The following is a 26,714-nucleotide window of genomic DNA, read 5'->3' as shown; positions in this document are numbered from 1 at the left end:
CCGGTTTGACTTTGTTGAAACTTCCTCAATCATGCGAGGTATCACTGATCAGCTCTTGGCCATCACATCTAGGCATCACCAAAGCCACGAAGCCGGTTTCCTACGGTACTCTGTAGGGCTAGGTACGGTACTTTGTGAAAAGAAACTCTTCGTATTCGTCTCCACGATGCCCGTTAAAGCAAGATGTTTCATGGCGATCTCAATAGAGCAATGCAAAGTCCCGAAGCAGCGTCGGAGTCCCCATTACTCGCTGGCTTCGTATCGCACCCTCGAGTCGCACTCCAGCTCTATGCAACGCAAACTTCCATATCCATAGGCGGGATAAAGATCCGACGAATAGGAAGTCTACCCACAAAGGTGACTCGCAGCGATGCGCCGGCACGAACAATTTACGTCTCAACTGCCATTGCCAAGCACTAGCACATAGGCGTCCAACTCCTCCCTTCCAACAACCCGCGCCATCTTCCCTCAATGTATATACATTTATCCGTCCAAAGGATCAAGATCCCACTCGGATCTATTCCAAGCCACCCCGTCCTGCACAGCATTCTCGCACAGAATGCCTGGTTCAGTAATCCCTTTGTTAACCCACAATGGCCCTTGCTGCTCGCTTCGCTACCATCACTACTGATTGGTCCGGCTACCGCAGCTCGCGAATCGAGATCCTTTCATCGATGTGCAATGCAGATAATGATAACGGCAGACGGGGCGTTGCGGCACCGGCTAGTCGAGATGTGATAGCGATGATGTGATGATGGTTGTTGTTCATTAACGGAGGGTTCCCCGGCTAGCTGGGTTGGACTGCGCAGCGGCATGTGATGTTATGCCGTGTCTTTTAGCGTAGGAATGCGGCGTAGTGATGATTTTGTGATCATTCTTGAGGTGAGAATTCCATGTTCGGGTCGTTAAGAAGTCGATGTCTAGGATAGCCATGTAGTTATCGTGTTTCGAGGTTAGGTTTGCAGGAATAGTCGTACGATTGCGCAGCCCAAGCCGAACCGTTGAGAACAACGTATGATAATGCACCGGGTGGATGCATGCGATTTGTTGAGTGAGGTCATTGAAGCGCAGTGTTGGATATGTTTATTGATTTATTTGATTCGTCGCGCGTATCCGCAGTGTTTAGGGTTAAGTGGTTGCTACTATGGAGCACTAGCTACATGCATCGGGTTATAGTTGTACAAGGGTATGGCGGTAATAGAGAAGCAGAACAACGCGAACAAGAAGAGATTCATGCAATACAGTGCGACTAGGTATCGTAGACGACCATGCGGAATAGAGGAAATAAGGTGCTTTTGGTATTAGAGCCACCACAAGAGACAGAATGAATGAAACACGTATACAGAATTCCAGTAACATAAACAAGGAGAGCGAAAGATCCAACTCCGACTGTATCCATAAGGAAAGTGGGTAACCAGTTACCGCGGGGTGCCAACATGCAGGTATTGAACAAATACCGCCTTCGCCAAAGGAAATGTCGCTAAGGGGGTATCGCAACCAAATCATCCTCCATGAATGTCTCGTATATGCTCTGTAGATCGTGGGTATATCTCGATAAATGTGTGAAATGATGCAATGCGACGGCACCCTAATAACCATGGGGCGCGTTAGATGTGTACTTTTGCTCGGGGGCGTACTTCTGGTCCGTCACGTAATAAGAGTGAGGATGGGGAGCCGCAGGGAATTGCGGCGCGTTGAATGGCTGCACGGCTACAGGCGCTGAAGCCCTCCTTTGTTGGTCGGGTTGCGATCCGGGGACCTGAGCGTGATGAGGACCGACTGGCGAGTCTTGGGAGGGCAAGGCATGAGCGTCGAAGCCCGCGGACTGAGGCAGAGCGTACGGAGCAGGTTGCGGCGTCTGGTATGCCGAGGTGGGCTGAGTGTACGAGGTCGCTGATGTGGCCGACGGAGGGTCGAAAGAGTAGTGACGCGCAGACTGTGGTTGCGGCGCGTAGTGCGAGGATGGTGCAGCGTGTGAGGAGTACTGAGAGCTTGCGGAATGTGGGGAAGAATATTGCTGGGGGGATGGCGGATGCGTGTAGTGCTGCGACGGAGGCTGCTGGACGGAGTATTGATGTGCCGGTTGGTGGGCCGAGAATGGAGGCGCGGCATAATGTTGGGGGCTGTGGTGGCTAGAGCCATACTGGGACACCTGAGGCCCATGCCAGTAGTCGGGAACTGTTAGGTGGAGAGGAGCATGTGTCTGGAGCTGGCCCTGTGCGCCGATTGACTGGGTAACAGCTCCAATAACGTGGTGCTGGACATGGCTGGGCTGGATGTGGTGCGGGTAGCCAGCTACCAGGGGCATGTCTTTGCTCTCTTCATCTTCAAGGCTGACCTTCCAGCCATTCAGAAGCTCCGGTCTTGGCTGAATGTCGGCTAGCTTTGGGTCCTGGAATGGTCGCTTCAACTTCCCGCTGACGACGTCCTCGAGACTGTAGTAGGAGATGACGTGGTGGTGGGTACCCTGGTACTTGACTGAGATAGTCTTCTTCATCAGACCGCCCTCCTTGAACTCATAGCTGTCGATGAGGGAGCCACAGAATCGTCGCTGTTGGTCGGGCGTCAAGCTTTGGGCGAAGTTGGCGTAAACCTTGTTCATGGAGTCGACATCGCCTGGCAGGGACGCGTCGAAGGCTGAGGTCTCGTATTCGTCCTCGGAGTTCTCCAACACTTCACCAGTCTTGGACCTCATTGGGCCGTTGTTCTCCTTGCGCTTCCTCTTGGTACCGCACGATGGGTTGAGGGCCGACTTCTTCTCTTCAGGCTTCAAAGCTCGCACCAGCTGGCGATATATGAGGCAGTTGTTCATCACCCGACTTGGGGACCAGTGCACAGCATCGGTCCATCGTTTGATACCAGAAGCGTTCTCCTCGTACACCAAGACGGTTCCAGAAGTGAGCATCTCTGCGCGTTCCTTATCATGCGGCCTGCGGCTGATATGGCTGAGACGGCCTTGAAGTGCTGCCTCCACAACGGTCATGGCATCTTTGGTGGTATCGAGGAATCCCTGCCACGTGGGCTTGAAAGCCGGCTGTGCTTTGACCATGTTACCTGTAACCTGGGGCCTTGGTGGTGGTGGTGTGCTAGTTGCGGTCGAAAGGACGCGAGATGTAGCGATAGACTGATTGCGAGATGGTTGACGAACTTGCTGTTGCATCGAGGGTGTGAAGCTGGCGTACATGGAAGGATCGAACATATTCGAGTACGCAGGTTGTTGAGCGGTCGGTTGTTGAGGCCAGTTCCACGAATCTGTGTCTCCATAGCCCTCCACCTTTTGCACGCCGCCTAGGGACATATCATGTCCAAAGGGAGGCATCGTCAGAGTCGATGCCCGGATACCTTGCAACATGGGGAAAAGTAGTCTTGGATGGTTTCGACTCCGTGAATGGATTGGCTTATTGAAGCTGGTCCGGAAAATAGAAGCTGGTTAAACACTTATAACAGCAAAATCATCCGCTGGAGCTGGTTAGCGCATGGAATCAAGCTTGATTGAACAAGAACTTACCAGTGTCGATGTTGCAATAAACGAGTGTTGTCGAGAGTAGATGTGCGAACGGTAGTGATGATGTTGGATGGGCGGGACGAAAGGCGGGGCAGGTGCGTTGACGATGCAGATGGATAGCTGTGCCGACTGCAGTCTGTGATCTCGCTTACAGAGAGGAGAATTATGCGTTGGTCGTTATGATGGGTTGCAGCGGGAGTGGAGGAACTGTATAAAGGGTCAGAAATTGTTTGGATAGTCTCCAAGCCACATGGTGGTAGAAGGGCGGGACTGTGCACGTACTGGCGCTGCAGATGCAAACAACGATACGGAGAATGTAGCTCGCCGACAGGAGGTACCAGAGAGTGGTCCAGGGAACGGGTACAACTATGTATAATTGGGGGTTAATATCGATGCGTCGGCGAATTGCGAAGCAACCAGGATGTTAGGGTAGGCAGGCCCTGGGACGATAATAGGGAGTGGAGGTAATAGTAGCAACGGCGGCATCAGCCAGCGGACATGGACATGGCTCCTTGGGATTTGACGCTATCCAGCCTATGACAGCTAGGATGGGCTGTCGGAGATAATTGGCGACTCCTGGCAATGACTCTGATGGATGGGGCAGGTCAAGCGTGAGGGAATATGCACGACTTGCGACAGAGCACGAAGGCAATACGTCGTGATGGAGTGCCTGGGAGGGAAACGCTTGTCTCCGGCGGCCATGACACACTGCGAGACTGGCCGCTAGGAAGGCTTTACCTGGTTAGGATGGCAGACAGTTGATGGCCACAGTAGCGCAGCGATCGCCCCCTGCCTCGCGCACTGCTAGGCCCTGGACGGAGACACTGGACATGTGAGGCAGTCCTGCTGGGGATGTTCGCCTCCAGCCATCCGCCAGTTCGTGGGTCTGGCCCATGAGACGATCAACGCACACAAGCAGCCTTCCCTGCGCCCACTCCACCGCCGCCCACCGCACCATTGCCAGCTAAACTAGTGCGCCATGACTCCGCAGCTGCCAGGGCCTGACGTTAGGACAGCGTAAGCTTCATGTTCCTGGACGGCGGCCGCTGGTGAGGCAGCACGCGAAACTCTTTTCATCCCGCAACGTCCTGGACCCAGAAACGGCCGTCCGAATGCATTGAGGAGGAGTATCGGGTCAGCATGAGCAATGCGGGCCTTCCGCGTGGCTTCAGCAGGCCCGAAGTCGGTCGGATGCTGAGGAAGCGGTGCGGAGATGGCCAAGAGAGCAGGATGCAGCCGGAACAAGGCACAGCGCAGACGTCCAGCATGGCGACTGGGATGCGATTATGCGAATCCGAAAGAGACTAAGCGTCATGAGCAGAGTGGCCAAGGACCACGCACACTGGTCTAATCATCGCGGATCCGGGACGGTGCGCTATGTTTCACACGGTCGCGTCTGCTCTGTGGCCCTGCCCAGCAGCCCCAGCTGTTGTCGACCAACCCCTACATCAAAGGTTCGCTGCGACCATGCAAACGTCAACGCCGCACCACCGTCGGTTGGGGTACCCAGGGCGATGAAAAATCTCCCGAGAATTGCGCATCTCCGCGCGCGTTGCGTTGGGTATGGCTCAGTCGTCGCACATTCGCCTTGCGTCCGCGAAGGGCATCGCTTGGTCAAGTGACGACCGAACGCGGCCTAGCGTGCACGTGCCGGGCTGCTGTCCTTCCCCTCATCCTGGAGAGAATCATGCACGCCCATCACACTCCATCTGAAAAATTGCACCGCTCAGCACGCCGTGACCTGCGAACTTCTCCAATAGTCTGTGTGAGATGCGTCGACCGTAAGCCTGAGATTTGCAGCTATGTTTTCGTCCAGACCAGCACCCACCGTGGAGTTGTGGGGTCACGGCTTCCGCTGCCACCCATTCATACGCCTCAGAATCCGCTGCTTCGACTGCGATGCGATGCGACTGCATTTGGAGACGTCTTCAGGCGGTTTGACGCGGGGCTGGCAATGACGACAATGCAGCCGATACGTGACGACCAAGCGGGTCCTGGTGCAGTCGCAGCAACAGAACTGCATAGCCTACTGCAGAGGCACCTCGGTGACTGACGCGCTATCCTTGCCCTGAGGGCCAGGGATAGAGCCGCGTCTGCTCTCCCCAGACGTGCGCTTCAGCCTTGATCGTCCCTTGCAAGCTCACCAGGTGAGTTATCATCTAGTCAGGAACGTCATCTATAGCCGATGATGTGCGGTGTGCCGATTAGCCAGACACTGGACGGCGCTATCAATTCCGGTCCGCAGCCAGGCTTGTGAGGCGCGAGTCAGTGCTGTCCTGCAAGTCACGCACTTCGCCCTTTTCGGCCGGGCGGCATTGCAGATATCATCCTCGTTCGGTTAGGGTGGGCATCACTTGTCTCCGTGCGTTAGCATCGCTCTCTTTGGAGGCTTGCTGACACCGCGCCTGACAGCAACCAGGTTTCAACGGCTATCGCTAGATGCTAGGAGGTCGCATTGAGAAGACGACTGCATTCTGGCCACGTCCGAGAGGAATCGACTAGACATGTGCTAGCTGTCCGCTGGTCTCCAGTGTCTATCACCGACAATTGATAGCTGGGGGACGCATGTTCGCCAATTGTGGCGCGCCCCTCCAGCGCATTGCTCAGACTGGGAACATCGTTGCTTTGCAAGCTCTTAAACAAAGCAAATATAGGTCCCGGACATATATACAACCAGCATCGACTCAGGCCGCACGTTCGCAGTCGGTCGTTGATCAGTGAGTCCACTCTCAACCTGGAATCAGGTCATCAGGTTATCGCAGACTGTACTAACCTAATCCTCCTTGTCCTGTTCGCGTTTCAATCGCAATAGCGCTGACCTGGATTAGTTTTTTTACTCTCCAATACACGTGCTCATTCGTGTCGTTATGGTCTGATTTTCTCGCAACGAGACCTATCGCGCCCACTGCTAACCGCGCTATTCTTCCTGCTATGACCAGAAGTTCAGCTGCGCCCACGAATCGTCAAGTCAGGACAAGACATGTACCTTGTCGCTTTCGAGGCAGGCTCTTGTGGATAGCTCATTGAGTCTGCGCCAGCGTCTCGCCTGCCCCGGATTGTTCCCGAGGCGCAGGTGGCAGCGAGTGTGACTTCAGGTGCGCGGGTAGGCGAAAGTCGGCTACGATCAGCACAAGTTGGATGATGTGATGTCTTTGCACATCAACCGCGACGCGCTAAACACACAGCAGGGTCTTGTTGCGTACGGTACGATCACGGCTCAGTCGCAAATACCGCATCGATCCTACTTTTGGAGTGGACACGATGACTGCGATGGTGCTATGTAACATTCTGCAGCATCTGCTCGACCATCACACCGACGCGCAAATGCACAGCGGCGTCACGATAATCCTTCCATGTAGCCTGTATCACGTGTCGATATCAGCCTCGGTTTTCATCGCCCGTTCCGGAACCGAACGGCGTCGCGGTTGGAAAGGAAGAAGCGACTCAACGTCTCCTTGTCGCGAACGCCAACTTGAGTCAGCATGCTCAAAGTCCAGATCCTGTTTCGTCAACGTTGAGAAAGCCGGCATGCCTTCGACCTGGAGAGACACCATGACGATCAAGCCCTCCCGGCGTGCAGTCTATCTAGGATCACCCCCGACATGTTCTATTGACTGATAGTGTACCTTGGCGCTATCCGCGGCGAGATCCACCCTCAGCATCCATTTACTCCTCGTGTTGGGCATTTTCGCAGGTCGGCAAGCTCCATTAGACCTACTTCCACACTGCACAGGTGCGCAAATGGGTGCACATGACGGGGATGATCTACACCGGAAGATGAGGTCCCTGGACGATCCTGGAGATCCGGATCGTACGGATATTTCCTGCTAGCAATGCGCTAAGCGGCTATCTTCCGCGGAGCGCAACGAGTGCGAACATCGTGTGCGGCGAACTCCTCCCCAGGGACCAGAGGGAAAGCTTGTTTCGGGGCTACCTCGGCCAATGTCGAGTCCTCATTTGTCAAGCGTCGTGGAGGGGTCCGGCCCGCGCAGCTGTAGTCCAAAATGTAAGTGCGGACGCCACGTGAACTTGGTTGCACACCCAACCTGCAGTTTTATTCTCCTGAGATTAACTCCAGCGCAGGATTTATTCGCCCCGTTGCAGTAGCATCCGGAGCATTAATCGATGTTTCATCCATGACCCTGCCGGGGCGCTGTAGGCAGATGCTCGAGCGGACAGCACCCACGACTATCGACTCGCCGGACTTGTAACTAAGGACATCGTCTGTTGCACAGTTTCGTGGCATCTGACATTCCCGTAACTCCCGCTGTTGGCTTGATACGACGTTACCTGTCTCGTCGCTTGCACCTCGGCACAACATCCAGGAACATCACTTCACCCATCATGCGTCACAAACGGCGGCGCTGTTTCTTTATCGTGTGGCTTCAAGCACGCCGTCGGTACCCTTAAACATCACGGCTTTCATCCGCCATGGCGTATTGCGATTGGCCAGCTAGCTGCTAGCACATCAATAGATCGTCTAACATTGCCGTAGAACAACGCCACCACACACCGTCAGTTTTCGATTGTGCTGTCAAGTTGGGCCAAGATATGGGCTTGCCAAAGTTGCCCGGAAGGTCATACTGTAACCTCAACTGAGAAAGCACCCTCACCCTGTCAATGACTCGACCATGCCTGAGGGCTGGACTTTCTCTCAGCGGCGCCTGCAACGTCACTGTCTAGTTACCTCATACCTTCTGGACCTACTGGAGGCGACTAGCCATGTGCTACGTTCTCGTGTTCAACAGTTTCACTAACCGGCTGTATCCTTAACTTTGTCGCCCTGATGTTCAGCCTCGTGGTTTTTGAACGAATGAGCTCCGGCGGGGCTATAATCCGAATGTTGAATTAATCCTATTCGCACAATGGACTCTCGATTATCGACGAAATTTCCTGCAGTATGGTACGACTTTGCACCAGCACTGTTTCAGCCCACTGCCAGTTGGTAGCCGCATTGAATTGCATGCTCCACTGTCTCTAACGTCGAACCAGACTCGTGTGCTGCAAGTGCAATACATTGCGGAATGACGTGCGTTAGAAACCTTCCTGGCGCAGACCTTCGTGTAGCAGGATAGACGAATCCACTCAACAAGATCGGAGACATCTGCCAAACCCGGCGAATTTTCGAGACAGACATCAAGTCCGCATTCGTACGTACAAGCGCGGCAAGATCACGCACTTGAGCTGTCAGCTTTTCACTACTGTACTATGACCGTTGCTTCACTACTGCTCCGCCGTTGAAGATGTCGGCCTAGACTAGGTAGCCCAGGAACATGCCCTTCTGACGAAGTTTGTTCAGCCACCAGTCCACAGCCCCTCCAAAAAAGTGAGCTCGTCACAGACGTTCGCTCACGCCCGCACCGCAAACGCAAGGGCAACGCTGTTTCACCAGGCGGGCCACTCCGTATTCAAAAATCCTTCAGGGCGTCTAGACACGGATCCGCGAGGTCTTCCCGACTACCTCTACTCCAAGGCCCTTATGCGGTTGACGTTGTGCGCGCGGATCAAGAGACAGCCTTAGCGGGTCTTTCCGCCCTGGATGCTCATCACGGTCTCACCACGTTCATCCGTGTATTTCTTCATGTTGGTTTGGACTAACTAGGAAACTTGGTTGTTTCAGACATCTTTGCCACGTGGGATGAAGGTGGAAATTGCGGGGAGCTGGGTCGGACAGAGCGAAACTGACTCATTCAGCAATGACATCCACACACTTCCAGCGGAGCAGTTGGCCGATGACGATGGTAGTCTGCTACCGATCATTTTCGGCTTGGCGGAAGACGAAGAACATCCGATTCGGACGACTGTGGTGCGGTACTAAGCTACAACGCCACCACGAATCTCGATGACAGCCCTAGAATCTAGGCACGCTACATCGTATTATGCGACACCAAGCTGCACCGCTCACGATGTGTCGATATGGGGAAACATCCGCGAGCTGCACGGCAATACCCTCTCGCATATACACACCAATCAGGAAGCTGCTAGCAATCTTATCTCCACGAAGCTCTATTCTGACCTCTCGATCGCTGCAAGGGGTCTGGTCCGGTAGGTTTGATCGAAGCCGAAAGTTTGACCACTGCAGGCATTGCATGATCGAACACTTCGGTGCGGACCGTTTGTCTGGACAGGACATCCGCAAGTTACGTGTCAACCTTACCACCCACCATGCTGCACAGCTCGCAATCCTGCAGGTAATTAAAGTCTTTAATGATGCCATGATGATCACTACGCAACATTTAGCGGCGCCGTTGGTCTGCTCTTTGAAACAACTCCGATGCTGCAAGATGTGCAGGAGCGATCTGGGCACCTAGATGAGAGAGCTGGATATCGATACCCTGCGCGTGCGTCCTCCCAAACGAAACGCTTGCAGAAATGATTGGGCACCAGTGCGACATACCATCAGATACCCCATTGCCTCTTGGAGTAATGCCGGGACATCCTCATCTCCCATTCCAAGCTTGTGGATGCCCCAATGTGGTCGAGCAAACAACGAGCATCCTTACATATCATGCCCAACAACGCCCAACAGGGCCAGCACGTTGGAACTTGTTGAGAAGAGTCACAAAACCGGTTGCAGTCGTGAGGGGTGGCACCCGCACTGGTTGTTTAGGGCTGACTGTGTAGTACTCGTTTCGTTCATGATCAGCAGATAAACGGTTGCTGATCTCGCCGAGAGAAGGACCGAAGAAGCCGTTGGATTGACATGGGGAGGCTTCGCGCCGTCCACGGTTTTTTGGCTTATCTCGGGGGATCTGTGACTGGGGTTTTGCAAGATTGTCTCTGGTCGCGATCTCTGCGGTGTTACTTTTTGGGGTAATGGCGCTGTTGGAGCTCGCACATAGCACGCAATCGGGATGTTGTGGTCAGTCGGTCAATACAGGGGATGTGGCAATCAATAGTGATGCTGAATGCGGGTGCATGGAGCAGTGCTTGAGCCGCGTCGTTCTTGCTGGGTTGAGCGGCTCCAGCTGCTTTCAATGGCTGACGAACCCCGCAAGGGAATGCGCGTTCGCTCTTGCAGGCGCTGGACGCGCACTGCAACGTCTCCCAGGAAGCTGCCTTCGCAATGTGGCATCCATTTGCCCGCGATAGCGTAGTCCCTTTGGGAGTTCCGTTCCTCTGGAGCCTCATTCTTTTTCGAACCGCTCTCCTCCGTTGGCATGCTAACTGCCGTGTTCGCCCAAAGTCTGACATAAGATCAATGTGAGCCTGATCAGTGCACGTGGGAGGCAATCGCCCCTTTTCTCATCCCTTTCACAGTGCAGTGCGAGGTTGGATACGTGTAGCTGCAAGAGACGTAATGTAGGTGTAGTGATAGTGGATAAACGGCAAGTAACGAGTGTTGTTAAAAATACACATTGCCACCCAGTACCATGAACGTGGGTGCTACCATGGCGAAGGCACATTCGAGCCTTCGCCCAAGACGGTGCTTGAAGCGATGGTTGCGCTTCCTGGCCTTCCCAGCATTTTGCCATGTGCTTCCAGGAGCTTCTCATGACAGAAGCCGATGATCTTTTGTCGAAACTCAGGATTGTAATGTGTGCACAACTCATAGTGATCGCAGTCAGCCACCATCATCTGTTCGTTTGGCAAGCCAATCTTGGCCAATTCGTAGGTAACGATCTATAGAACACGTTAGAATCATATATGGCGAAGGTAGATCGTTCCCGATGTATGCAAAGTCGCTTCAGGACATACCACGTATTTTTCCGCTTTCCATCTGCGACCAAGTAACTTCGTCTCTTCCACTCGCATCGCCTTGGTTTCTCGGCCATCCCAGACTGACAACACGGGCAGGTTGGGAAGGTATTCGCGGATGTACTTGTCAAACTCCTCAGAAAGTGAACGGACATATCCGGTTTGGATGTCCAGATCCATGAGCTTCCTATCGATCGTTTTTGACCTTCTGGATGTAGGCGGTCTTGTGATGATACCCAGGATATTCTCATGATCTGCTTTGTTCTCGTTTGTAGGATGAGGTGTTCCAAGAAAGACGATTCCGACTGTATTGTTGACGAGATCCTTATGCCACTGGGCTGGGAAGCTTCGGAGCTCAAGGCTACTAGACTTCCAGAAAAACTGGCCTTCGTCAGCTTTGACCCTTCTCGATCTGTGGCTCAATGGACTCACATCTTTTACGAAGATGCCTCCAATACCGTGGCCCAGGAAGATCATGGGTAAGGACATCGTCTACGTCTTTCATTAGATAAGTAGCTGGCTTGGGTACTATGGCTACTTACATTAGTCTGCTCGCGATATTCATGGAGCTGCTGCATCATCGTGTGTGAACTGTCCCTTACTTGGTTCCAGCGATTGAAGTCTTTTCCATTGACTAGTAAGCCGTGATCGAGTTCGAGGACTTGGATGTTCATGTAGTGCTTGGTGAGGTCGCGCACAAGTGGCTCATCGTGGAAGCCGTCTCTACTCCAGATGTCGGCGGGAGGATCACCCAAGCCTGGTACAATAACGACACTATACTAATGTCAACGCAAAGCTACTCTCATCAGATTGTTTACTTACTATGCATCGGGCTCAAGCGTATGCATAAGGTCGCTTGGCAGTTCGAGAGGCCTGAGCGTGCAGCCTTTCTCACGAACGATGGAAGAATCTTTTGACCACGCCGGACTCATGGGGCTGGCACTGGCACTGTCTAGAGATAACTCAGAGAATGGCATCGCCCTAGTCCAATGGCCGCTAGGTGCCCTTGGGGAGGTGTCCGATATTGACTGTGATGGTGATGCCTCTGATAGGGTTGTACCAGGTGAAAGGATAAAGTCATCGGCTGTTATCGGCCTGTCGAAATACTCTTCCGTCTCCTGCAGAGATTCTGTACTGCCTAGATCCGAGCGTAGTGTTGCTGATCTCGTCGCATATGGTGGTGTCGCGCTGCCAGATCGGCGCTCTTCTTCCGAACTTCTGGGACCTTTCACGCTTTCCACTCTTTCTGACAGCGTTGAGCTATTGGCTTGGTTCAAAGTTGAGCCATCCAGTGATTCTTGAGACAGTGAAGCCTGCTTCTGTGCCGTATTATCACTCGATAGGTCGAAGGTAGATGAGTCATTGGCAGGTGGTGATGGTTGTTCTACTAGGGTCGTAAGACCAAGAGCATTTCCGTGTGACTCTAGATCTACAGCATCGGCACCGCGTCGTGAAGATGTGGGAAATCGTTCTTTGGCTGCAGTTCTGACAGAGTCGAGGGCTTTGAACACTATAGTAGACCTTTCCGCATCGCTCCACGCTAGGGATGCCGCAGAAGCGACAGTAGATGCTGTCTGCTGCGCCATGTTACGGAGAAAGTTAGTCGCGTTCTTGCCTTGTTCGTGTAGTGTAGAAGCCGGTCTATGCGATGTCAGCATGTTGGTTCTCTAAAACGGAAGAACGCCTGATCTCTTACCTCAGCGATTCAATCGAGTCTCTTTGAGTAGCCTCTTGTGCTTTAAGCCAGGGATCTTGAAGAGCTTCGGATGCTGTTGGACGGTTCTCAGGAATGACTTGCAAAAGTCTCTCCAGTAAGTCGCATCCTTTCCGTGAGATACTTTGCGCTTGCAGCACATGATAAGGGAAAGGCGTTTTCCCCTCGACGTAGGACCCCAGATCTTTTGCGAAAGGCTCGCTGCCAGTGAGAGCCTGGAAAACTAGTGCACCCAAAGCCCATATATCTACGGCATCCGTGTATGATTTGCGTCCAGCGAGGGCCTTCCAATTAACGTGACCTTTTCGCATGATGACTTCGGGTGCCATGAAGCCATCTGTACCAGTATATGTACTGAGTGACGCCGCGTCCTGCATACGCTTGCTGACCCCAAAATCGCCAAGCTTGACCCACCAGTTAGGGCTGCGCTCTTTGATCAGCACATTTTGTGGCTTCAGATCACGATGAACGAAGCCGTGGTCGTGCATACTCTTCAGTCCGTCTAATATCTGATGAGCAACACATTGGGCTTCATGCTCTAGTAGTGGGCCGAACTCGTCAAAATGGCGGCTTAGATCGCCGTGAGGAAGATATTCCATCGAGATGTATACGTGTTTGTCATCTTCGTACCATCCAAGCGACTTGACGAACGAATAGTTGAACTGTATACAAGGGCATGTCAGCCCCCCATAACCTGATGGGCGGTGGCTTGAAACCGAATGGGAATCACTCACCTTCTCCTGAGAGAATTTCGCTATCGCATCCAGCTCATGACTGTAATCGACTGCAGACCTCTTCTCAATTTGCTTGACGGCTCGTTTGTCTGTGTCTTTGTCGCCGCCTCCTACCAGCTTCTGCAGCCAAACAGTCCCGAACGATCCCCGACCAAGTTCTTTGGACTGCTCCCACTTCTGCTTCTTTTTATTCTTTCCGAGAAGAGGAGTCGTATCCGGCGTCCGAACATGATGGATGGTGAATCCTTTCTTAAAGATTGTGTCCAGTTTGGAATCGGCCACTAACTCCGGCACTAGCTCCATAGCTCCGATATGCGTGGAAAGTGGGGCAGTCAAAGGGGAAGTAGCGAAGGCCTTGGAAGAACTAAACACAACACACAACACACGACAAAACCGGTATACGAGCAGCGCTGGAGTTATGCTGCGTGCGAGAGGTGAGAGGGGTGTGATGTATTTCGGAAGCAGCAGCAGCGTCATGATCCAACCCCAGCCTACCCCGCCGATGTACCCAGGTGGCACGGCAGGCACTGCCTATTCGCCCCCCAATTGCGCATAGATGGTATAGATCGACCCTGTACCTCTTCTCGTATGTATATTAACCAGGCTTGCGCCGTCATACACAGCCTGTTCTCTGTCTATTTGCAGCTTTGTCGGCCCCTCACTCTCAGCCACTGACGATTATCGCTACCCGTTCCGTCTGATCCTTGACAATACCCCTCCAATCTAGGCATTTCCTTTGCCCCGTACCCTGCAGTGCATCTGCTGTTACTCGCTCCTTTCTGTCACTGTTCTTTGTTGATTGCGACCCTCAAGTCGTCTCACGACAGTCTTGCAAGACTTCGCAATGTCGGTTGAAGTGGCCCTGGCAGTAGTCGCGACTGTTGACCTAGCAATAAAGTGAGTGCCTCACGTTCAATTTACCTTCCTACTAAAACTTGTCTCAGATATGGCGAACGCCTTGTCGACCTATACAAGAGCTACCGAAATGCTTCGGACGAGATCAAGGTGCGGGTGCTATTGATGAGCAACAGCTGGTTCCGAATACAAACCCAACTCCGATATCTCGAAAGCATCAAGACTATACAGAGTGAACAGTTCAAGATCATGCAAGATCAGACGCTCAGAGTGCTGCTGATCAAGTTGGAGGCTGCGGAGGGCGAAGCGCAAAAGCTTGAGAAGAAGCGAGACACCGCCACCACCACTAAAAAGGCCGATGCTACGACGAAGGAGACGAAATATCATGATTGGAAGTATCCTTTCGTCAAAAAGAGCCTCGACGCCGCCATAACCGAACTGCAAAAGTGGCAGCAGGCTTTTGATCCATCCTGGTATCTAGCCCTGATGATGTCTAACCGGCTGATAGACAACAATTTGCAGGATTTCTTCAAGAGCGATTCTGAGCTGCCACCAGTTGATCGCAATGTCATTTATTCTGCGATAGGAGTTCGCGAATCACTCAAACCGGAATCAGGCACCGGAGAGAAGAAGAAGGTGTTTCTACCAGACAACGCGACTTCGGGCTTTGTGCGCACGCCAATCTCATACTCAACATCATCCTTAGGTCAAACGCCAGACAAAAGCCAAACCTTCGTTTTAGACTCCGTCCCAAGTCAACAAGGCATCAAGCCCGACATTCAAGTCGCAGACGTACGCGATCTCGCTCGCAAACTCAATGGAGCAGACGCGCTTTCATTTGGCCTGCTCAGATGTTTTGGTGTCGCCAAGGTATGCAGTGATAGAAGAACGACTACGGCTTACGATTTCGTGTTCTATATCCCGTCCTCGGTGCGATCACCACAGAGTCTCCGCAACATATTGATCGAAGCAAAACCCAACGTCAGTCTCAGCACGCGCTTTCGCCTCGCACTTCAGCTCGCACGATCTGTTACCTTTGTCCACACTTACAAATTCGTGCACAAAGGCATCAGACCCGAAACAATCCTAGTCTTCGATGCTGAGAAGTCTGAGTACGCGCACTCATTCTTGGTTGGTTTCGAGAAATTCCGCGCTGCGGACGGAAGAACTGTGATGGCCGGCGACGCCGCCTGGGAGAAAGACTTGTACCGCCACCCGGAGCGACAAGGCTTGAGACCAGAGAGCGAATACACGATGCAGCATGATATCTATAGCCTCGGTGTGTGCTTGCTGGAGATAGGCATGTGGCGCACGCTCGTCACGTACAACAGCACGAATGAAGCGAACCCATCGCAACTCTTGCCGCCGCCGGGCTATACCGAGAAGAAGGAAGTGACCAAAGCTGCATCACTCAAGGAAACGCTCGTCGAAATTGCGCAGCGCGAATTACCAAGCTGCATGGGCGACAAGTATACGGATATTGTCGTGACCTGTCTGACATGTTTGGACGAAGACAATCCCGAATTTGGCGACAAGACCCAGTTCCAAGATGAAGACGGCATAACTATCGGGGTGCGCTATATCCAAAAGGTTAGCAACGAGCCTCACAACTTTGATACAATGCTAATGAGTCTGCCAGATCTTGCTTGGATTGAGTAATATCTCAGTCTAGATGACCAGGCAACGCGATCTTGCAGTCAAAACAAATACGATTCCAATTCACCGGCAATGGTTGGAAAGAGACATACAGGTGAATACACTGTAGCGCAGAATAGGAGCAACGTGATCTATATAAGCACTTCTCTCGTGTTGAACCTGCGAGCTGAAGTAGTATCTCGTGTCGAACGCATAGGCTCTTCGGCACTCCACGGCTGCCTTCTCTCCACGTGCTTCGCAGTTTGATCACTCAGTAAATTATCACTGCCCCTCAGAAGCCTATCATCGCTACCGCTACATGGTAATGCAGTGAACAGCAAGACGACGAGCCGCACACATGCTTTCCACGATTTGATGTTCTTTTCGCAAACTTACTCACTTTTAACAACCTACTCATCTCGTACGACTTCCGCGATTTTCGCGACTTCCACAACTTAGAAGCAACATAAACTTTCGAACCAGTCTTGTCGCCATCACAATAAAAAACATCAAACAAGAATAACGCAAATGTACTACAGCCATGCAAATGCCAAATACAACACATCCATCAAAACTAGCATCACGACTACCCATCACATCATCACACCATCATACACTACATACGACTGACACAGCACCCCAGTCCCAGGTGCAGAGGACTGCTCAGCCAAAACCCGCTTCTGGTTATCCAGTGATACCGCGATGAGCGTTTGACTACGACGTATCGCATCACATGGCTGCTCGCAAGCATCACTACCGACATCACAACATCATAGACATCACTTATCCCCACACAATACACAAGATAATTAAGCACATCATAACACATCTTTCATGTCTCTCACTCTGACCATGCGGTGCTTTTCTGCGATATTTCCACCAACCATACGCCCATTGGGTATCATGACTCCATACCCAGTCCATGTCCATGCTAATCCACAACCATGCCATGCTTGTTTGAAGAAAAGAACCCAAGAAACGCCCTCGCTATGCATACAAAATCTTTATATGATACACCTTCTTCCTCCTCCAAACTCAATCCCCAACTGCGACCTCCGTGATCGCAGTACTCGTGTGACGCGTCGGTTTAATAGTGAAGGCAAGGCCAAGGTGCGGATACGGAAGTATCAGACGACTAATCCGACAATTCAATAGCATCGTCTTCCGTCGCACCCGGTTTGCCATTCGCGCCGGGGTCTGCTGCACCGCCGCCGCCTTCGTCACTGCCATTCTCGCTACCGTCTTCTTCATCTTCATCTTCGTCCTCGTCTTCTTCGTCAAAAGACTCTGCGTCCTCATCTTCTTCGATCTCGTCTTCCTCATCGAGATCAGAGTCCTGGTCGTAATCAAGCAACTCTTCGTCATCACCGTCGTGCATCTCAGAGTCTGCGTCTTGGTCTTCTGCGTCTCGGTCGTAGTACTCTTCCTGTTGCCCCTGCTCCTGCTCCTGATGTTGGTGGTAGGGTGCCGCCTGGGAAGGAGTAAACTGAGCTTCTGGATAAGATGATGTAGTGCCGAAGTGGTTGTAAGACTGGACGTCCTCTTCGTTGTCAGTCATAATGGCGTGCTCATCTTGAGCATCGACATCGATGACGTGTGCGCCGTTGGTTGATGCAAAATCGCTAGTGAACTGGTCTTGCTTGTAGCTCATCGGCTGGGATGAAGCCTGCTGGACGAAAGAAAGCTGCGTGGGTATCGGCGAGGAAATATCCAGTGGCTCTGTGCTGGCGGGTCGGGTGCTAGCAGGTGATTTGCTGAGACCATTTTCGATCCTGTAGGCGCGCACAGCTTCTGCGCCTTGGCCGTAAAGATGGCGTGGTACGAAGCGGCTTGTTCGTTCCCAGTATGCTGGACGGTTCTTGGTGGAGGTGCTGGTGCGGAGGGTGCTGCCGTACGTGGATGTACCGTATGTAGACTGTCGGCTCTGGGATGCCGAGAGTCCGAGGTTGGGTACGCTGCGACTCCAGTCGTGCTGGACATTTGAAGAAGTGGCCGCGGGAGATGCAAGACCCCTGGCTCGTGCGATGAGCTGGCTGGCATTTGCATCAAAGGATCCTGATCGATACAACGACTTGCCTGGGGTGAAAGAAGGAGGCGGCATCTCAGCTCTTGAATCTGCCAGCGTCCGTCGCGCCCTTGCAATCAGATCGTTCGTAGAATCGTTGAATGAAGACCGTCCGCTAAACGACATTGCGCCGTTGAAGGAGTGAGACGGGGATGTTGTGGATGTTGATTGCCTAAAGGACTCCTTGATGGCTTCAGCACGAGCGCGCTGTTCTTCGAGCATAGTTCTCGGTGCTGACTGCTCATGTTGCTCCGGTGCAGGCGACGCTGGTGACAACTTGGGTCGCTTGGGCTCGATGAGCTTGGGCTTCTCTTCGTCTGATGAACCAAAGTCGAAGCTGCGCTTCCGGTGCTTGCTCGGATCGATGCCCATAGCGCGCAACCTGAACCAATCCGTCTCGGTCCGGTCTACTGGTGCATTCGCAACGGCCTGCTGATATGCCTGGGAGTATGCGGTGATTGATGTGCTGGCGTTGCTTGTGCTCTTGTCAAAGGTAGACTCAGGAGATGGGTTGTTGACCGGCACTGATTTGGCTGAGTTCACACCATTCGTCTCAGAGCTCTGAGCCTGGTGTCGCTGTTGCGTTCGCTTGGCGCGCCGAGAATTCGAAGGTTGCTGAGACACCGATCGCCCCTCTGGTGGTACTGCTGCTGTCGTCTTACCGTTCGATGATGCCGGCTGTACCGGTGCAGGCGCGTCTGCCGGTACTTCGTCTTGTCCGGCCTCCGCCTTTGCCCGCTGCTCTTTCAGTCGCTTCCTCCTCTCTCGTGCCTTCTGTAATTTCTTCTTCTTTTGCACCGCCAACATCATCTTGGCCAAGCCTGCCCGCTTCAACTCATCTAGATATCTCTTGTGCTTCTGATCTACCATCGCCACTCTCCTCTCCATCTCCACAGTGATTGCAGCTTCCTTCGCTAAATTCATAGCAGCGTTTTCGACGAACTGCATCAGCAATCCCTCCTGGGGATGGAACATAACATCCGCCGTGAGCGCATGCAATGCCGAGTCCTTCTCTCGTATCCGTGTTTGCCGTGCTTCCTCCTCTTGTAATTGACGTAGTCTTGCCTGTCGAGCCAACTCTTCTTGCTGCTCCCGTGCCTTTCGCTCTCGATCAGCCTGCTCTTGGCGTTGTCGCGCAGCCGCAGCCTCCGCCTCACGCTTCTGCTCTGCTTCTTTCGCTTGCTTTGCTCGTTGGGCTTCCTGTACACGTTGGCGTGCTTCGTCCAGTTTCCGTTGCTTCTCAGCTGCTTCCTTCTTCACCTGCTCTGCTTTCTGTGCTTCATCTTCTTGTGGAGAAGTATCTGTCGGAGGCGGTGTTCCTGATGGGGTGAAGGACTGTTGTGGGGTTTCTTGCGAGGGTGTAGCATTGAACGAAGACCGAGTAAAGTTGAAAGCAGGAGCTGCCTTGGGTGTTGAAGACTCAGGCTGCACGGTGTTGTTCTTGAAGAAAGGATTCGCGGTAGTCGGTGCAGTCGTAGTAGGTGTAGTCGTATCCGCAGGCTTTTCGCCCCAATGGAATCCTTCTTGGAATTCAGCTTCACGTTTCGCCCGAGCTTGAATTTCGGCCTCAGATGCTGAGAACGATAATCCACCGAAGGGGTTCGCTGGAGCTTGAGATGTTGACGACTGAGGCTGCGCGGTGTTGTTCTTCAGGAACGGATTCGCAGGAGTCGGTGTGGTGGTTGTCTCGGACTTCGCAGCATTGTTGAACTTCAAGAAAGGATTTGCGGCAGTCTGTGGCGTCGTAGATTCCGGTTGCGCAGTGTTGTTCTTCAAGAAAGGGTTTGATGATGGTGCAGTCGGTGTCGACTGGAATGAGTTGTTGTCCTTGCGCAAAAATGGATTGGCATTCGCGTCCGCCGGCTGTCCAAACTGGATGCTGTTCTTGGAAGGATCGAAAAGGCCAGGCTGGACGGCTTTCGCGAATGGATTTGGAGTTGTGGTAGAATTGCCATTCGGCTGAAAGGGAGATGCGGTCGCGTTGAAGCCAAAGCCACCAGCAGATGGTGCTGCGTCGGAAGGTTGCTGTTTGAATACACTGGTGGTCTCTGGGATGAACAACGACGTCTGGTCTTCCATCTGTTGAGCTTGCATAGCAGACAGCCCGCCCTTCTTGGCTTCCTGCACAGTCATGCCTGCGATGACAGTCGACAAGGGACGACCACATCGCTTGGCCTCGACGATAGTTGCGGAGAAGAACTGAGGCTTGATGTCGGCCTTGGCGAGGACATTCGCTTTCCTGTCGTAGTGCTTCTGTTTGATGTCCATGAAGCGCTGTCCTGCCTCGTTGAATTCGAAGACAAAACCGTGCGCCTCGCAAAACTCAACGGCCTCGTCTTCAGTGTCCATGCCGAGTACTTCTCTTAGCCTGTCGGTTGTCCAGAATTCGACGGAAACCTGATGCCTGTAGAGACCGACTCGGTAGCAACGCCAGACTACATCAAGTGCAACGTGACGGACCCTGTTGAAGGATATGGCGGCCGCACATGCCATAAGATATGATACCCGTGGCGACTTGATCAACTCCCAAAAGCGCTTCCAATTCGACTGGCATTGTACCCAGTTGTCGTAATTCCTGTGAATGAGGATGGACTTGAGGAGGCGGAAGATCTCGAGAGCGGTCTGGACCCGTGGGTTGTTCCGTAAATCGCTAGGTAGACGGTGGAGTTCGTTCTCGAGCTGGGTGTTGGCGTAGATGGGAGCCAGGATGAGGCGGTATGCCCAGAACTCAGCCTCGCATTCTGATATGATGTTGGCGCGTCGGTTGTCGGCGTATCGCTCCTTGAGTGAGATGAGGGTCTGATTCAGCTGCTCGACGTCTTGTTGATGCGAGTAGTCGTCCTTGGTACTCCGCGCCATATGGTGAGCCGACAGCATGTAGAAGCGGGCGCTGTACTCGAGCGAGGTGAGTAGTACCGCGATGTCGGCCCTGTTCTCGATACGTTGTGTGCGGAGGTCCTTTCGAACGGCTCGTGTGCGGTCCCAAAGCCATGAGTGGAGGAACTGGAAATCGTCTTCGTCTAGGCGGCCGTACAGGTACTTGAGGGTTTTCTGCGGATATTAAATCACGATCATGTAGAGAGTTCCGCTAACTTACCAAGCAGGTGGCTGGCGACCGAATCTCTGAGACCAGCTCCACGTCCATGCCTGCCGCTGACCGCGCGTATGCCTTGACCATGCGCGACTCATCTGCGATGCGCTGGCTACGGGAGGGTAGGTGTTGGGTCTCGGGAGTGCATTCGGGGGCCTTGACGTCGAGTTCGACTATGCGACGCACGCGCTCGTATTCCGGGCACATTTCCTGGCAAAGACCGTACAGCTTGACGGAGTCGATCAGGCGCATCTGGCCTTCGGGGTTCATGAGACCATCGCGGACGAACTTCTCGCGGATCTTGGGGCGCTCCGCTTTGATCTGTGCCTGTCAGTATTGAACTCCTGACAAGGTATATGTAATCCTTACGTGTTGCAGTCGCTTCTGGTATTCGTGGGGTGCAAAGGATGGCGCAGAATTCCCGCCGAACGGATTCGAAGTGGAAGCGTTCCTATAGGTATCGAGTTAGAATAGGCCGCGAGCGGCCATGGAGGCCCTCGTCTAGTATAGATCGCAACGACGGCGGTGGTGTAGTATGCATCCTGGTGATGGCGCCCTCGGTCCGCCCGCGCCCTGTGCCAACGTCAGAGGGAGTATGTCGACTTACGAATTGCCGGAGTCGTTCTTCTGGCGTCCCTGCCCGCCTTTGTATAGACCTTGCGCCGGTCGCTCTTCGTTCTGCGCATTGTTCCTGCCGCGTGCGCGATTCGCGTTGGAGTTGTTGCCGCCTTTGGGACCGCGCCCACGATCGCCTCCGCTGGCGCCTCTCCCACCTCGCGGTGTCGCCATAGTCGCGACTCTATCACGAGCGTGTTAGCGCGCGATCAGCCAGGGTCAATGGCGAATGCGACAGTGAGGTTCCGGGTGCGGCGAGAGATCGGTAGTCGGTTCGGTTGCGCTGGTGGCCGAGTCGGGTTGAGTGCGACTGGCGGGCGCTGCGAGAAAGCATCAAAGGCCCATCCGTGTCGCGAACAAGAGAGCCACGGATGAGCTCAGAGCCCGGGCCTGTGACGCGGTCCTAGCGCCTTGGCACACGACGTGTGGCTGGTGCCCGAGTCGCCGCTTCCACTTTCACCCTTGCTTGCAACATCAACAGCTCAATTCACTCACAACATCACGCTTAGCGTTTAGAAGCTAGTAGATTCGATATCTTGATTGATATCTAACATATCCGAAATGCGTAACTATCGACGTGCGATACTTACATGTCTTTTCTCCCCTTATTTACCTCTACGTGGGTTTGACCGCCTCGCCTCCACAATATTGACGGCCACCCACCTTCATCCACTTCTTCTAAAGACCAGCTACCCCCCAGATTTTATACAACGCCGTTCAGCAAGAACAGTCCCAAACACAGGCAATCCGTTCCCTATCCAATTACTTCCTCCACTAAGCAGCCATGAACTTTTGTACCAGCGTCGTTGCAATGCAGTCGTGGGCGGCGTGACGTCGTATGGGGTATATTGCAAGACATGGACCATGTAGAATGCAAAATCAAGAAAGTGCACCAAAGCATATTCCAGCGAGTGTGCCGAGGCATCCAGCATGGGAGGTGCCCAGTCGCTGTGCTGGAACGGAGCTTGACAAATGCTACATGATAGAAGATGAGTAAGGAGATCGTCGCAGTCGTGAGTCGTTCCGAAGAAAGAAAAACATGAAGATGAACCGAAATAGATTCGAGCACGTAAGCAAAACGAAAGAATGCACGCTAAATCGCAGGCGATTAATGATGGGAGCCTTCCGACTCACAGCTGATGCTGGACAAGTGCGGTAGGCCGTCGAAGAACGACGGGACAAACATGTCATACTCGTAAGGATATCCGGTATTGCTGCTGAAGGCGGTGTTCTCGTCTTGGTGATGGTACGGTGTATCGAACATGGTGTATGGCTGGTGGTATGCTGATGCAGACACTTGCACTACGTTTTCTGAGCCAGGAGCCTGTCGTGACTGCGGTACATGGTGGTAGCCTGAATGACTAGTACAATATTGCATTGGCTGGCTGCATTGCAAGTCGCTCTGACCGTGGGTCTGGTTGTGAAACGGGGTGCGGTTGGCCACCTTGACGTCTAGGTCCATGTCCTCATCTAGATGAAGAGAGTGCATCGACTGACCAAAAGAGGTGTTGGGCGTTGTAGTGGAGCTGCATGGATGCATGTGTTGTGGTTGCGATATTGCCGGTCCTCGAATGGGGGCTTGCGCTTGCTGTTGGGATGTCTGAGGTCGGCGAGCTTTCTCCTCCCGTGACAGGTGCGACTCAGTCGCGGTGTTGTCAACCTCAGTCTCGTTGCCAGATACATCGGCGTCAGGCTCTATTCTCGGAGGCGGAGTAGCCCTGGCCCGTCGGAAGCGCTTCCTAGGTACGGGTTGCTGGCGTGGCGGTCTCGTCAATGGCTGCCAAGTCACATGCGTCCCTCTACGGGGATCCTGGTTGTTTGTGCCTTCGAAGAGGTTGTAGTTGAAGATGTGATCTTCGTATAATTGCGCAATGTCGAAGAGGTTCGGTAGAATCTCGGATAGGGCTCGGCCTTGCATCCGCTCACTGAATCTGGATCCTTTCGACGAGGAGAACTGGTCTGGCGGAGTAGTCTCAACGGCATACTGCGCGGCATGTTTGAGCTTGGCAACCCATGGACTTCTACGTTTGGCCTCGTCGATTTTGCGGTGCTGAAGCATGAGATCGACTGCAAGTTTCAAAAGGCCTGGGGAGAATCAGCTGTCGCTCACTCTCATAGGTAGATGTGATAGCTTACCCGCCTTGTCCAAATGCGAAGGCTCTTCGTAGGGCACATCGTGGGGCCACCAAGGTGGGGTGCATTCAGAGGGCTGCTCCCTAGGCAGCTTCTTGTGGTAGGGCCCGTACAGGCTGAGACGCTTAGGCTCCAGTTGCTTGACCCAAGCCGTGACGATGGGCCGCACTGGCTTCATAGTGAGCTCATCGAGTCTTCGGTGGAAGAAGCCCATCAACGGTTTGACATCGCCAATGTAGAAGGTGTAAGACTTCTGTGTTGCAACAGGGACATCTCTGTCGTCGTACTGCTCGTCGTCTCCGTCTTCGCTGAAGTGCTGAGCTGCGCCTTGACGCGGTTCCCCTGCGTGCGACCGAGCTCTCTTCCGGCTCTTGGGTTGAACATCTCCCGACGTAGCTGGGCCTGTTAGCGGGGGCGCATACAGAGCAGGCATTCGATCTTACCCGGTACCTGGACCACGGCAGACTGGTAGACGGGCGTGGGAACGGCTTTAGGCGGATCTGCCAGACGGGTCACTCCCTGCGACTTTGCTGGGCCGTTGCACAGGTGTTCGAAGCCAGGGATGGGCCTAAAGACGTGTTCCTCTCGGCCCTCAGGCGAGATGACCTTCCAGCAGCCGATAGGTGTAGGGACGGCAACGGGCTCCTCTGGTTCGTCCTTCTTGACGGTGGCTTCGACAGCGTGCGAGGATGTTGCCTGGAGAAGTCAGCATATGTGCTCGTCGCTATTGCCGTCTATGATGCCACGCGCCTGCCGGGTCCGGTTATTTGGGCCAAGGCGGCCGCTAATCGTCGCGCCAGCGGCTCATGTGGAGGGAGGACCCGAAACCTTATCTACAGTGCCCCCGAACGCAAAAAGAAACCGTACTCACCGACGACTGCTCCTTCACATCACCAGCGTGAACTATCGCCCACGCGTTTTCCCCAAATCGGTCTACCGCCATGGCGCCGCCATCGTCCTTCCGTATTGGTCGCCGGTCCTTCGCGTGAGGAGCCAATGGGTCCACGGCCCGGAACATCGCCATCGGTAGCTATGGAGCTGCAGCTAGCGAATCCCGCGAACTGATCGATGGATCGCCTTTGTGTCGTATGGGCGTATTTTTCCGTCTTATGGCGCCCGAGGAAAGCTCGAAAGTACGAACAGGCTACACATCGGTCAGTTAGCATCTTATACTCTACAGGAGCCATGCCCCTGGAGCGACCGAATGAGGCAGTATTGCTTGACGAAATGACCAAGATCATCTACATAGACTAGTCGAGTACAGTTTTGGAGTGCGCACACTTCGCTTAACCTATTGCGCTGGCAGTGCTTACCTGAAAAGAGCAAGTTCTAGAGGAACCCCAGTCTTTAGACGAACGCAAGATGCCCCTCTTCCGCTGCAGATCCGAGATAAGCCAGAGCTGGATGCTGCTTTGGATGCCAACGAAAAGCCTCTGCTATAACCAACAGCAATGGGCTCGTCACGAGCTTCGAGCCACAGCAACGATACTTGGATAAGGTGGCTAGCCGAAAAAGGCTGGGTGCGGAATCGGAGGAGGGTGGCACACAAGCCTGACCGGTCTTCCGAAGATTGTGTGCCAATGATGCAAACCCAAAAAGAGCCACGGTCTCAAGGATAAAATGCAAATACAAGAACGTGATACTGACAGCAACAATAGGACCGAATGTATTGACCGGGCTCTCAGGTTATAAAGCAGGCCTATTCTGCTATGACAACTGAGCCCTGCACTGTTCGACTCCTATCTACTGCACGTAACCTCAGAGAATCCACTTGGCGACGACAACACCCCGGCATTTCAGCAAACGAGAGAAGACATCGCATGATCTGGCCACCCCGCGGATGTCGACTCGAGGGCTACCGCAGGTGTTAAGGGATTGAGGCCTCATCAGGCCTTTGCATCTGAATTGGGCTTGCGGAGACGTCTTGTGCATGACTCCCGCTTCCCCGTCCGCACCTGCCTTCACTCTCAGTCGACACGATGCCGAAAAGATGACGAGTGTTAGGCGCGAACAGGGGTCAATGTCTCCACAAGGATGTATACACACTAGCGCTAAAGCATGCTGCATAACGGACACGGGGTCGTGCCGTGGGATTCCATCATGCAAATCAGCAAATCGTATCTGGAGGCCTCGAATCTCCGATGAGTGGTTCCATGGCAGATCTGTTGGGCATCGAACACCTGCACACTGCCATCGTCACCGTGGCAGATACCGAAATCAACACCCGAGTATATATTGGATGTGGACGTGTCAGGACTTGACCCCACCTTCCACCTTTACAAATCCCACGTGAGGAAGTACGCTAGCACATACTTCGACGATGGCGCTTTTCGGAAGACCTAGGATGGCTAGACCTCGCCGTTCTGTGGGTTTCGTTGATCCTCGGGATCGTCCTCGCTCGCCAACCTCGCTTACCGCATTTCCGCCAGCCATCGCATGGGGCGGAGAGGCAGTGGAGGCCAGAGACAACCTTCCCGCATCCCCGAACCAAAGATACATAGCCGCTCAAGCAGCCAAAGGGTCTTCGACCCCAAAAGTCTTCATCCACTTCAGCGCCACGGTCAGACTGTTCTAGACGATGTACAAAGGAATCCTTCACAGATCCCGTTTCGATGTCGCTCAGGCCCGCACCGCTCATCCGCTTACCAGGCTATTGGCGTGAGATTGAG

General features: G+C 53.4%; 5 protein-coding genes across 5 annotated transcripts; 1 reads left to right on the top strand and 4 right to left on the bottom strand.

The window, feature by feature from the left end:
- Positions 1–1,588: 1,588 nt before the first annotated feature.
- On the bottom strand, positions 1,589–3,319 carry J4E92_007892 (uncharacterized protein; the record flags this gene model as incomplete). The annotated part of the gene is made up of 1 exon (XM_051499253.1): positions 1,589–3,319. The coding sequence occupies one exon, from the start codon at positions 3,317–3,319 to the stop codon at positions 1,589–1,591; it is 1,731 nt and encodes a 576-aa protein (XP_051350502.1).
- Positions 3,320–10,891: 7,572 nt separating this feature from the next.
- Positions 10,892–13,954, bottom strand: J4E92_007891 (uncharacterized protein; the record flags this gene model as incomplete). The annotated part of the gene is made up of 7 exons (XM_051499252.1): positions 10,892–11,128; positions 11,204–11,536; positions 11,746–11,751; positions 11,806–11,977; positions 12,026–12,844; positions 12,900–13,579; positions 13,652–13,954. 7 exons carry the CDS (start codon positions 13,952–13,954, stop codon positions 10,892–10,894), a joined length of 2,550 nt encoding a protein of 849 aa, XP_051350501.1.
- Positions 13,955–14,495: 541 nt separating this feature from the next.
- On the top strand, positions 14,496–16,165 carry J4E92_007890 (uncharacterized protein; the record flags this gene model as incomplete). The annotated part of the gene is made up of 2 exons (XM_051499251.1): positions 14,496–14,548; positions 14,596–16,165. The coding sequence occupies 2 exons, from the start codon at positions 14,496–14,498 to the stop codon at positions 16,163–16,165; spliced, it is 1,623 nt and encodes a 540-aa protein (XP_051350500.1).
- A 1,111-nt stretch (positions 16,166–17,276) lies between these two features.
- Positions 17,277–22,086, bottom strand: J4E92_007889 (uncharacterized protein; the record flags this gene model as incomplete). The annotated part of the gene is made up of 4 exons (XM_051499250.1): positions 17,277–21,257; positions 21,304–21,618; positions 21,667–21,748; positions 21,905–22,086. 4 exons carry the CDS (start codon positions 22,084–22,086, stop codon positions 17,277–17,279), a joined length of 4,560 nt encoding a protein of 1,519 aa, XP_051350499.1.
- A 934-nt stretch (positions 22,087–23,020) lies between these two features.
- On the bottom strand, positions 23,021–24,988 carry J4E92_007888 (uncharacterized protein; the record flags this gene model as incomplete). The annotated part of the gene is made up of 4 exons (XM_051499249.1): positions 23,021–23,997; positions 24,049–24,441; positions 24,468–24,741; positions 24,917–24,988. The coding sequence occupies 4 exons, from the start codon at positions 24,986–24,988 to the stop codon at positions 23,021–23,023; spliced, it is 1,716 nt and encodes a 571-aa protein (XP_051350498.1).
- Between the last annotated feature and the right edge of the window lie 1,726 nt (positions 24,989–26,714).

This window comes from Alternaria infectoria (assembly GCF_024043175.1).
Source record: "Alternaria infectoria strain BMP 0036 chromosome Unknown scaffold_14, whole genome shotgun sequence".
Lineage (NCBI taxonomy): Eukaryota > Fungi > Ascomycota > Dothideomycetes > Pleosporales > Pleosporaceae > Alternaria > Alternaria infectoria.
Note: the sequence above shows the minus strand (reverse complement) of the source record. Positions and strands in the feature narration are given on the sequence as shown.